The 11,993-nt window shown below is 44.6% G+C and overlaps 1 protein-coding gene across 1 annotated transcript in view; it reads right to left on the reverse strand.

The window, feature by feature from the left end:
- LOC104520983 (netrin receptor UNC5C) overlaps positions 1 to 9,059 on the reverse strand; it is a gene marked incomplete at its 5' end in the record, with an annotated part of 36,470 nt that extends 27,411 nt beyond the window's left edge. The window contains one exon of the mRNA XM_010162832.1: positions 8,956 to 9,059. Within this exon, the coding sequence (XP_010161134.1) occupies positions 8,956 to 9,059 (104 nt within the window). The remainder of the gene's footprint in view (positions 1 to 8,955) is intronic.
- Between the last annotated feature and the right edge of the window lie 2,934 nt (positions 9,060 to 11,993).

The following is an 11,993-nucleotide window of genomic DNA, read 5'->3' on the forward strand; positions in this document are numbered from 1 at the left end:
CTCTGCACACTGAGGACATCAGAACATCAGTGAAGACAGGACTACAGTCGTCCCATGGTCTAAGGCTCAGTCCAAAATGTTTCTGGTACGTCCATCCAAGCACACACTCTAGCAGTCCTCAGCACTGTGCAAGGCTCCATGCTCAAGCATGCAGTCCTGTTTTTCCTGTGCTCTGCAACACTTACTCTCTCCACAAAAACACACACCTACATATTCAGTCTGAGTCTCAGCTGATTAGACAAAACTAAAGCCATGAGCACTAAATTCCATCATCCCTGCAAAAACACTGAAGATGTTACGAAAACAAGAGTTGCCGATATCAGGAAATAAAGATACTCTGTATAATTCAGTATACTGCCTCTGGCTCTTCACCAAATCTCTTACGAAAAAAGATCCTTTTCACCCAATGGCTAAACCCCATCTCTCTTACAACATAACTAATTTAATCATCTTCTGGTAACCAGGTTTTTACGATGTCATGAGTCTGTTCATGTAGCAAACGACAACGTCACCAAATCTGAAGGGATGAACTGATGGATGATTTGACAAGAGACAGGAGTCTCCTTTCATATACATTTAGACACAGTAGAGCAGCACAAAAAAGAGCGCAGTTCTCCAGTGGATGTGTTTTCTCCCTCAGTTCTTGTAGCAATTATAACTAATTAAACACACTACAACATGTGAATGAGACTGTTGTTGAATGTAACTATTTTCAGTTACTACCAGCCTCATTTTTTCTGGTGCAGGTGACTGCAGTACTCAGCACCTCCAAACCTCAGATTTATTTTTTTTGATGTAACCAAAATAGGTGGGAGTAGGGTTGTTCTGTCACAAAAGCAGGAAGAGATCAGGTGTCAAATACAAAAGAGAAAAGAACAAAGTGGAACGAGACAGTGTGATTTATGAATGACAAGTATGCAAACTGTTATTACAGAAGTTAAAAGTTACGATCTCTTTTGATGCCATGTCATTCCCCAAGGTGCAGCCCCCTTGCTGAAGTAGGCTGTTAACCCAGTCAATGCAGAAACTTATCCTGAATTTAATTCTGCTGCCTGAATAAAGGTGACTGGTGCCCTGGGGAAACTGCCATGCTTGCAACAAGGTTGGCAGATGAGGTGCTGCACATTAATGTGCCAGAGACCTGCACCTCCCTGGGAGAGCAGGCAGAGAGGCAGCAGGATACCCATGGTCATTTCAAAGTGCACAAGATGCCTGTCTTCAGGACCATACCAAATCATGTCTTCATGGCTCCATTTTTCAGCTCTCTGGAGAAGGCATTTCTGGAGTAGATGTTCACTTTTGCCTAAGTATTGAGGATGTATATTTACTGGCTGTAGTCACAAGAATTCTTGAACAGGTACTTAGCTCTATTTGTTAATTAAATCAGGCACATCCCTCCAACTGTTATTAATAAAAGTATGGGTGGCTGTGCATGTACGTAGAAAAAGCCTGTGCATCAGTTTTTCCTTATCATAACATTAATCATTTAATTGGCAACAATACTGCCATGGAATATAAGGTAAATATTCCCTTGTGGAGACGACAGCTATGGAAAATAACAACATGCAACTGTTTTTCTTACACACCCACACCCTGGAGCAAAGCAGGCACAAAATCCCCATTTCTTTTTTAAGTTTCCCACTCAATATGATATTTTTGTTATATGTTTGCAAACTGACTAGCAAGAAAAGTCCTCTCTGCAAAGGTGTGAGTGCAGTGAATGAAATCCTGATTCACAGCAACTGCAGATGCTGAGAAGGTGGAACACACCTAAAGTCAACTTGTTTTTGGTCAGAGCTCCTTAGTCCTCTGGATGGAATTTGCAGAGCAGTTGGGCACACGACTCCTGCCAGCTGTGCTGGATCTATACACCCAGTGCTGCTAACACACAGGCAAGCTTGCCAAGACACTGAGCTATCCCCGACACCGGCTGGGGAAGCTCATGATCCGAGGCGGCTGGAATTTAGAGCAACATACCTTGTAGCATCTTCTCTGCCATCTCACTCCCCAGTGAGAGACAGATGTGTTGTCTCTAATTATTCACTGATTGGTATCGGGAGATACATTAACATAATTGGCACATTTGTTCTAATTAACAGAGGGAACCTGCCACATGCCACCCAACATGAAAAGCAAGACCATCAGCAAGAACAGAAAACCCACAATCACCACCCCGGCTACATCTCAGAGCTGCAGCGAGACCTGTGCTGCTGCAGGACTTTTCCAGCAGCAGCCTGAAATAAGGCAGCACACACCAAGATTATGACTTGCAAAGCTGCGTCAGGCTTCTGTGCAGACTAAATGAACACAGGGAACATAAATCACACAGGCGATTACATATGCAGGAAAACCTATTACAGAAGCTAATTGCTGACACAAATTTAGCCATACCAAGTTACTAGCATTACTAGACACTTAAATCTCTTGGCACACTTGTGTATGTGTGACTGTTTTAGAAACTGGTAGAGCAGAAGCACATCTGCTCCAATAGAAACCCAAGAACGGAAAAGGGATACAAGCTCATCTAGATCCTTGCCTCCTGATTGTACGAGTTGTTCCTTACACCTCTTGCAGTCTCAACAGGAAAGTTAGCAGGGTCCAAGTCCTGGATCCCAGTCTCTCACTGCCTCCTCCACATCTATCTGCCCTAGAGTCATCTTCACAGCAGAGAGTACCTGCTGAAAACAGCCACTCTTTCACTCCCCTAGACGCAGGCAAAGCCCTCCGGTGCCCATAAGTGCAATTCTCCAGAAGAAACATGATGCAAACGGCTGGGAGCAGTGAGAGATTTGCCTCGATAAAAGGCAAGTTAGGATTCTTAGAGGCAAGACCATTGCACCCCTGCCTTCCCTGTGCCTGGCTGACATAGCAGGAGTGCTTTCCATCTGGTCCCCCAACCGTGCCGGTGTTTTGGCTCGTGTTCTCCACAGCCATACTGATCAGTCATGGCGGCACTGCTCACCTTGCCGCAGTCCTGGCTGAGCTCACACCGCCTCCAACAGCCACGGGGAAATCACAGCTCCCCTGCTCCACCTGGACTGTAGCAACAGACACACACACCCCATACCATATTTATGGTAAGGACACACATACACGTGCCAGTAAGAATAAAACATCTGTAAAGCTAACTACTGATTTGGACACAGCACAAGGTGCCCAAATGAGACTGAGAAAACTTAGGCAGTTTTCATACAGGCTGTTGAGCCAGGTGCTATTTCAGGTACTTTGAGACTTAAGTGACTCTTTCAAGAGTGATATTTGACTTCTGTATATGGTTTCAAATGTGTATTTTCATCCCAGCAACTGTCTGCTGAAGAGGATGCTGTCCTCTGCACCCTACTTGCTTGAAATAGCTTTTGTACCTGTGTAAGGTTAAAAAATAAACAGAGGAAAAAAAAAAGAGTGGTCTCCAAAGAGGCTGAAATTACAGTTATGAGAAACTGTAAAACACACATTGAGAATGAGACAGCAAATGCAAACCACTGTGACATTTTGTTCAGTTGTTGCTACTGTACTTCTGTTGCCAATAAGGGGAATTTGTGTTCCTGCTGTGGAAACACTTCCTTAATTGCACATACATCCAGCTTTCTGCTTTAGTAGTAAAATCTACACAGGGTGTACGTACAGCTGCTGGATATCTCTGGCCCCATTACAGTTTCACTTTATGCTCAACAGGGAAGTGAAGCCTCACAGAAGAAACTTCAAAGGCTGAGGTAGACTGCATATGGCTCAGGTAGCAGCAGATGGAGAACTCCAATTCACAGTGCCTCAAATTCAAATACAGATCACAGCATCATTAACCCAAAACCACGGTGGCTGCCGTGTAGCCACCAGGAGTTGCTGGGCTCCCTTTCCCACTTGAAAGAGGGGTTTGGAATGGAGGTCCCACATGTTGTTTGATGTTTTCAGCGCCACATGGACATGTGGACTCTCTGATCCCCAAAGCACCTGGGAGGGGTCTGTTTGGAAACAGCTTTAAACAGGTTACCAATGTGATGTCTGCGGTTCTACATAAATACAGGCTGGGCGATGAATGGATTGTGACCAGCTCTGAAGAGAAGGACTTGGGGGTGGTGGTGGACACGAAGCTCAATATGAGCCGGCAATGTGCGCTTGCAGCCCAGAAGGCAAATAACCGTATCCTGGGCTGCATCAAGAGAAGCGTGGCAAGAGGATCAAGGGAGGTGATTCTCCCCCTCTACTCCACTCTTGTAAGGCCCCACCTGGAGTACTGCGTCCAGTTCTGGAGCCCCCAACACAAGAAAGACATGGACCTGTTAGAACGAGTCCAGAGGAGGCCACGGGGATGATCCGAGGGCTGAAGCACCTCTCCTGTGAGGACAGGCTGAGAGAGTTGGGGCTGTTCAGCCTGGAGAAGAGAAGGCTTTGGGGAGATCTTATAGCAGCCTTCCAATACCTGAAGGGGGCCTACAAGAAAGCTGGGGAGGGACTTTTTACAAAGGCAGATATTGATAGAACAAGGGGTAACGGCTTTAAGCTGAGAGAGGGTAGGTTTAGATTAGACATTAGGAAGAAATTCTTTCCTGTGAGGGTGATGAGACACTGGAACAGGTTGCCCAGAGAAGTGGTGGATGCCCCCTCCCTGGAAGTGTTCAAGGCCAGGTTGGATGAGGTTTTGAGCAACCTGATCTAGTGGAAGGTGTCCCTGCTGATGGCAGGGGGGGTGGAACTAGATGATCTTTAAGGTCCCTTCCAACCCAAACCATTCTGTGATACTGTATGTTGCAGGGTGCTGCGAAAGACAGTGTCACTTCCCAGCTAATTAGTATTTGCAGCCATAAACTCCTCTGCTCGCCTTTCTTAGAGCTCACTTTCCTGCTGGGAATATAAAACACTGCCTCAGCGACACACACAACTGTGTGGAAATGCATACACGTGAACTCCCAATTAAGAGATAACTCCTGCCAAACATAAGTTGTTCTCATGAAACAAAGCAAACAGCAGTCGTATTAACAATCAATTAGATAGAGCAGCCATCTGATGCTGCCTGTTTGAAGAAGTCCCCAGCTTCCACCAGCTTTTGGCCATGCAAGAGCAGCTGAATAAAGTCTGTGTCACAGTCATCTTGACTCAGCAAAACACCCTCTTCTGCCTCTTGACTCAGGCATGCTTCTCCCTTTGCTCTAGTTCCTAGTTAAAGCTATAAATGTGGATAAATATCACGTCCAGTTTTAAATCCAACTGGGTCACCAAATGTTATGTTACACCCTGTTCTGCAATTAAACTACTCTGTGAAACACCTCAATTATAATTAAAGAAGCAATTATCCCCCTGTTAAAGGAACGGCAAATCACACATTTCAATGCAAAAGTTCATCTGGCAGCTTATGGCATATTAACCAATCTTGCATCTCATTGATGTTTTGATCTATAACCTATTGCAATGAGCTAATTTGATGTGACTTGGTATCTCTAACTGTATTTTATCATGTGCAGCACAATGCTGGCATCTTTCAAAGAACAAATTAAATGAGCTAAGTGGTTAATTGCTAATAACTCTGCTATTACCATTGGAGCGTCACAGAATGGGACCCTTCCTGCCTTCTCAGGTTAGGTTTGAAAAAATGCACACACAGAAGAGAGTAGAATTGAAATAGATGTTTCTGTTGACACTGGGGAGCTGTAACTGTCTGTTTTTCACTGAGAACTGGCATCTCCCACAAAGTCTGGCAGGTCAGACTGCTCACCTCACCACCTTATCCTATTTTTCTCCATTGAGGAAAAGCAGAAGGCAGGGAAGCATGGAGCTGTTGTTTGTTTTTATGTCCATTCCTGTTTGTTTGTGTGTTTAGTTGGTTTTTTTTTCCACAGCCGGAACATGTGAGTTTGCCCGTTCAGCCCTCAGCTATGTGAGGAAACCTCAGTGCTGGTCCTGTTGCTGCGTGCCTGGGCCATGCATTGGAAAAGACAAAACATTTACCCATAGAATGTGTAGGCAGATTCAGCTTGATACAGGCTATAAAACTGGGCGTGGGGGAGGGCATGACATGGTGCAGCTGGCAATGACGCTGGTCAGGGCTGGTGGGCAGGGGTGTATGGCCACAGAGAAGCTAATCTGGTTTTCCCAGAGACCAAGGAAACCCCTGGTTCCTTACTTTGTCCCAGGGGAACAAGCAAGGCGTACTTTGATTTGACCTCAGGCTGTGAGGCTTGTGTATTTTAACACACCTTCTATTTGGGTCTTGGTTTGGTTTTTTGTTTTTTTCCTAGTGGCCATGATCTAAGCCTACTTTAATGCTCATCATGTCCTAGAGGATCTGAGGGACTGGTAAGTGCTGCCTTAAAAGCTTTGCCTGCCCTTCTCTATCTTTGTCATTCTTGCCCTCTGGAGCAGCCGTATGATGCTATGAGGTTCAGTAACAGCAAGATCTGCTCTAGCATTGATCTGTAAGAGCTTGACACAGTTAACTGCAATTAAATATGCTGGGAATTATAAGACCAAATTCCCCAGCTACTGAAAAGAAGACAGAATGTATCCCTGAGCATGGTTGTCCCCCCCACTTTGAAATATCAGGAAAAAACAAAATTAAGGGAGAGAATAAAATCAAAGATAAAAAGCAAGGGGAAGATGCTGGGACTCTGGATTCCAGCATTATATTACCCCAAATATGTATTTTGTACAGTTTCACAGCCTAAGCTTTTCTTCCTTGGTGTTAAATTCAGTGACTACTTCAGAAGCCAGTAAGTGGGGAAAAAACCTAAAACAAACCACAGTGCCCAGAGTGGGAAGAGTCTGAGCTCACCAAAGCATTTGGAAATGCTGCTCACAGCTGCAGCATATGCATTACTCTGCTCTACTTGGAATCAAAGCAGTCTTTCAACAAGATGGAAAATAGCCTCAGCCTGCTGCCTGCCTTCTCCCAAGTCCTTTCTTACTTAGTTACCTGTATCATCATATCAGAAACTTCTCCGAAGAAATAAACAAAGTCTTAAACAAAGAATTCAATTCATCTCTAAATTAAAATAATCGTGTAATCCTTCAACCCACCAAGTTACCTTTCATCTTTCCATTTTTTTATATTTATCTTACCAGCTTCAGCAAGTGGCTGTAATAAAGTGTCACATTAAGGTATTCATATTCATTAGTGTTCAGGTCTTTGTTCTTTTAATAGTGTTGGAAAGAATCTACAAAGAGGCTGTATTAGGCGGCTGTCCAATCTGGGTGTTTGATCTCCTTCTGACTTCAAACGTCAGAAGAAAAAAAAAAACAACATTGAGAACGGTTCTTTTGAATGTCAGAAAGGGAGTATATGACTTCTGAGCTTGCCAAGTGTTAATTGGTGTCTGCTCCGACCACAGTACGAATAAAATTCAGAGCCAGTTAATGTACAGTCATGAATCTCAGCTATTGACAGAGTGAGCCAGGATACCAGAAGGCAGGAAAAAGTGCAACTATTTTAAGAGGAGCTCACAGAGGATCCTTTCAGAGATCACTTTCATGCATCATGTAAAATCACGCTGTTTGGGTCCCAGCCGCCTGACCGGGCATTACAAACCTTTCCAAGAGAATAACTGGACTGGCGGCTGAAATTTCAGAGGTGGTTGTAACACTGCACTCAAGACAAACTACCTGTCATCATAAATCTCTGTTTCTAGCAAAAGTAATGAAGTGCCCCAGTACCACCCTGCACCTCCAGAACAACAAACATACCCCATTGCAAACACTCCTGTCATGCCACAATGGCAAGTTGATTTGATGCAAAGAAGCACCAGAAAGGAAAATAAGAAATTGCTGCTAAGTACCCGAGGAAAGCTAGCTGATCTATATTACAGTTGTCAGCAAGCTGGCTTGGCAGACCTAAATGCTCTTTACAGTTTTGGGGATCTTAACGGGGAAAGAAAACAGCCTATGGAAAATCAGAAAAGTCTTCCATGCTAATTATTCCTTCTGATGTTTGTGGACACATTTTTGCAATTCTGATTAAATCTAAACTTGGGTTAGATGGGGAAGTAACACTTTAAGTTACTTAATCTCCTGAGAAATCAGTCATCAGCGCTGAGTGACAACCACTTTGCTACTTAGCCATGACAGTCTAACTTACCCTAATGCAAATTGGCAACAGTTTCTTCTGTGCTTGGCAGAGGGAAACCATGGAGAATTCAGATAGGAGAATTGCTGTCATTAACAATCAATTTTTCTTTTAACAGCTGCAGCAGATTTAGGATTTCAGAGACCCTCCCGTGACTCAGAGACCACCCTCCTGTGAGCAATGAGACTGAAGCTGGAGCCACCACTGCACTTAGGAAAGCTCCTGTTCACGGTGTCACCCACAGCTGTCAGTGGGCACAGATTTTGCTGAAGGGCAGGTTCACTCCTGCCAGGTGGAGGGCAGGCTACCCACTCTGGGTTTACTTCAATGCAGGTAGGCAAACTAGATAAACACCTGAAGATGGATTATTAGGCAGACACATCCCCTACTTGCCCCCACCTCATACTGCTTCACCTGGGAGGCCATACTGGACGACAGGACATCCTCTCATGCTGAGCTGGCTGGCTGGTGCACACATGAACATGTGCACAAACACGTGAGGGAAATATAATCTGGCAAACTAAAAATTAAAACGTCTTTATATTATGTTTGAAAGGTGCCTCTCAAAATAAGTGAAACGTTTTCTTCTTTAAAAGGAAAAGGAAAGATAGTAGGCTGGTATTAATATGCTCCAGCAGCTATGTGTCCTTTGGATGCCAGATATAACTGTGATTTTTGAATGGGAAGAAAAAACTGAAACCAAATGGCCTCCAGCTCTGCCCAGCAAGGCACCATCATCCAAAGGCATTAATCAGTTCCCAACCAGTCCTGTCTACCAGCAGCAGTCAGTCAGCTCTCTGCTACCACCCATTCATCATGCTATGCCCAAACTTATTCCACTATTAGCCACTTATCAGGCCTTCGTTAGGATGTCCAAGTGCCAGGACACTGCTGTTGCTGCTCACCTCAGCTACTGGGATGCCTTCAGGGGGACGGCACTGGAGTAGGACCTCTTGCTCCAGGGACACTTCTTTCCCCAAGGGCTCCTGCTCGAAAGTTTTCCGGAGATCTGGGGAAGGAGAAGAAAAAGAATCAGTAGTATTAACAGCTGGCCATTTAAATTACATTTGATTGCCATACTGCATAAGATGCGAGAGGTCCTTCTAAACAGAGAAAATAGCACTTCTGCTCCCTGGAAAGTGAAACAACTGAAAAAGACTGGGACATGTTTTCATTTCATTCCAACATTAAGCGGTCAAAGGTTTCATAGTGGATTTATTATTTATATTGTAGTAGAGTATGTGAACCCAGAAAGGATCCAAGGCCTCCCTGGGGAAGGTCATTTCCAGACACAGAACAAAAAGCAAAAGTTCCTTCTTCAGATAATTTATCTTTGGTAAACTATGCCAGTGAAGTACAAAAGAAAGTTAAGGAAAATTACATAAACCTGTAAAACTAAAGCACATAAGCTGAGTTGCCTTGAACTCATGGATGCAAGTGTTCATGCTGTGATTTAATGTACTTCTAGTTTGTAGGCATTAACTTTACAGCTAATTTGTCTGCACTTTATCATTATTCCTGTAGGACAAAATAGATAATAATAATAATCATAACATGGAGCTGAAACCATGCTTGGATCCCTGCACAGCACTACAGAAATGTAGCAGGCAGAGAGGGCATCATTGAATGTGCCTCCAAACATCAGACCAGTTCATCACACTACACAACGGTGCACTCTGGCTTTTTTGTATGCTTCTGTAATATCTTTGCATTGGTGGCAAAATGGACTTGAGAAGTTCCCTCCTTACCAGTGGTTCAGTATTTCTACCACAGACTAGCACCCTCTCTGCTGTGCCAGGGAGAATGGGGCTTTGGACAACCAAGCATTCAGCCCCAGTAATGACGGGATCCTTCTCCCTGCTGCTGGTTCCTGCTGCAAAATGGACATGGGGCCATATTCAAAGTCACATCAGAGAGTTTAAAAATAACCTTGCAAAAAAGTTATTTTTATTTTACTTTCTATTCTGAAGTCAGACCAGTTCCATATGCCAGCTCAGCGCAAGGCTGCACAAATACTTGTGTCATACTGGAAACAAGTCATGTGGGAACAATTTAAAAGCCAAGTATTTCATATTTTGAAGCTATAACCTGCGGCTGTGTTGGAAAACAGATCACTGAATTGAACCAGTGTACAAAGAAAACATCCAAAGAGTTATTTTTCATCTAGATTACTTCCAAGATCTGATTTACAGCTGACCCCACAAGAAACTGCATCAGCACTAGCAAAAGGCAAAACGTGGGACAGGTGAATGCACAGACAGAAAAGGAGATGGGGTGTCTGCCACCCAAATCACTCCTCTGAAATTCACCTTCCAGTAGCATGAGATCTCTGTCACTTAACCTATATCAGGAAAATGTGGTTGTTCAAGTACCTGGAATTAAATGTCAATCAAATTGTACCATGGAAAAGCTCTGTCAAAGCTGGAGATGCTGATTTTAACCTAAGCTGATAGTGTGTAAACTTCTAATGTCCTTAAACCCATGCATTTCCCAAGTGAAACTGAGGCATCTTTGTTCTCCCTCTGCACCACAGGTACAAGCTCAGCGACTCCAAACCCCACACCCTCCCCATCACTGGCATACCTGCTCCCTCTGGCACACAGGGAGGGGATGCTGAGAGCCCCTCTGAAGGATGGGATTTATGGCCACAGTTTAGGGCACAGAAAGATAAGCTTTGGCAGATCTTACTGAGGGAATGTAAGAAATTCCTGCCCCCAGCTGTCTGCTTGTTTGGGGGTTACCATCTGTCAAAAGGAAGCACATGCCAATGTCACAGCTACCTCACTACAAAATCCACCATTTTAACCCCGGTTGTTAATGTAAGGGGTTTTAACCTACTACACCAGGTAACTTATGGCAAAGAGGAGGAGCAAACAACTGGAAGTGATAATTTCTTAGGATGGCATTTCAAGCTTCACCAGACTGTGTCTGTCAGCATCCTCATCATACTGAAGTTATTCCAGGCCAGTAAGGCTAGTACATGTGAGTGCAACCACAGCAAGACAACTGACCAGATTAGGTCAGTCTCTGACGCCTGTACACAGCTCCCACCACATTGCCGACTCCAGCAACACCAGCCCACCACCTTCATCCCACCCTCTTTGACAGTTTAACCAGGGGACATTTGGGTTGTACATCTCAACTTCAGTAAAACCAAAACCCTCCAGATGCCCTGCTGGTGGGACTCATTCCAAGAACAAAATGCTGAGTTTTGATTTGCTGCACGTTACATATAGAGATGAACAGCTCTTTCAGGAGCTGGTAGGTTTCTCAGGACACAACACCCTTCCTTTGGCCCACACTCCTCACACATTCTGTGGGCTTGGTACATACCCTGGGCACACATAAGGGCAGGTTAATGCATGGAATCATAGAATCGCCTGGTTGGAAAAGACTTTTGAGATCGAGTCCAACCATACCTATCCACTATTCAACCATATCTTGGAGCAGCCCATCTAGCTGTCTTTTAAACACCTCCAGGGATGGTGACTCAGCCATGTCCCTAGGCAGCCCATTCCAGGCCTGATAACCCTTTCAGTGAAGAAGTACTTCCTGATATCAAATCTATACCTCCCCTGGAGCAACTTAAGGCCATATCCTCTTGTTCTATCGCTAGTTACCTGGGAGAAAAGACACAGAGCTGCATTGCTACAACCTCCTTTCAGGTAGTTGTAGACAGTGATAAGGTCTCAGCCTCCTCTTCTCTAGGCTAAACAACCCCAGTTCCCTCAGCTGTTCCTCATAAGGCTTGTTCTCCAGCCCCTTCACAAGCTCCATTGCCCTTCTCTGGACATGTTCCAGTGCCTCAATGTCCTTCTTGTAATAAGGGGCCCAAAACTGGACACAGTATTCAAGGTGCAGCCTCACGAGTGCCGAGTACAGGGGGAGGATGACTTCCCTGGTCCTGTTGGTCACACTGTTTCTGATCCAGGCCAGGATGCCA

The sequence above is a fragment of the Antrostomus carolinensis genome, unplaced genomic scaffold, assembly GCF_000700745.2.
Source record: "Antrostomus carolinensis isolate BGI_N321 unplaced genomic scaffold, ASM70074v2 scaffold55650, whole genome shotgun sequence".
NCBI lineage: Eukaryota > Metazoa > Chordata > Aves > Caprimulgiformes > Caprimulgidae > Antrostomus > Antrostomus carolinensis.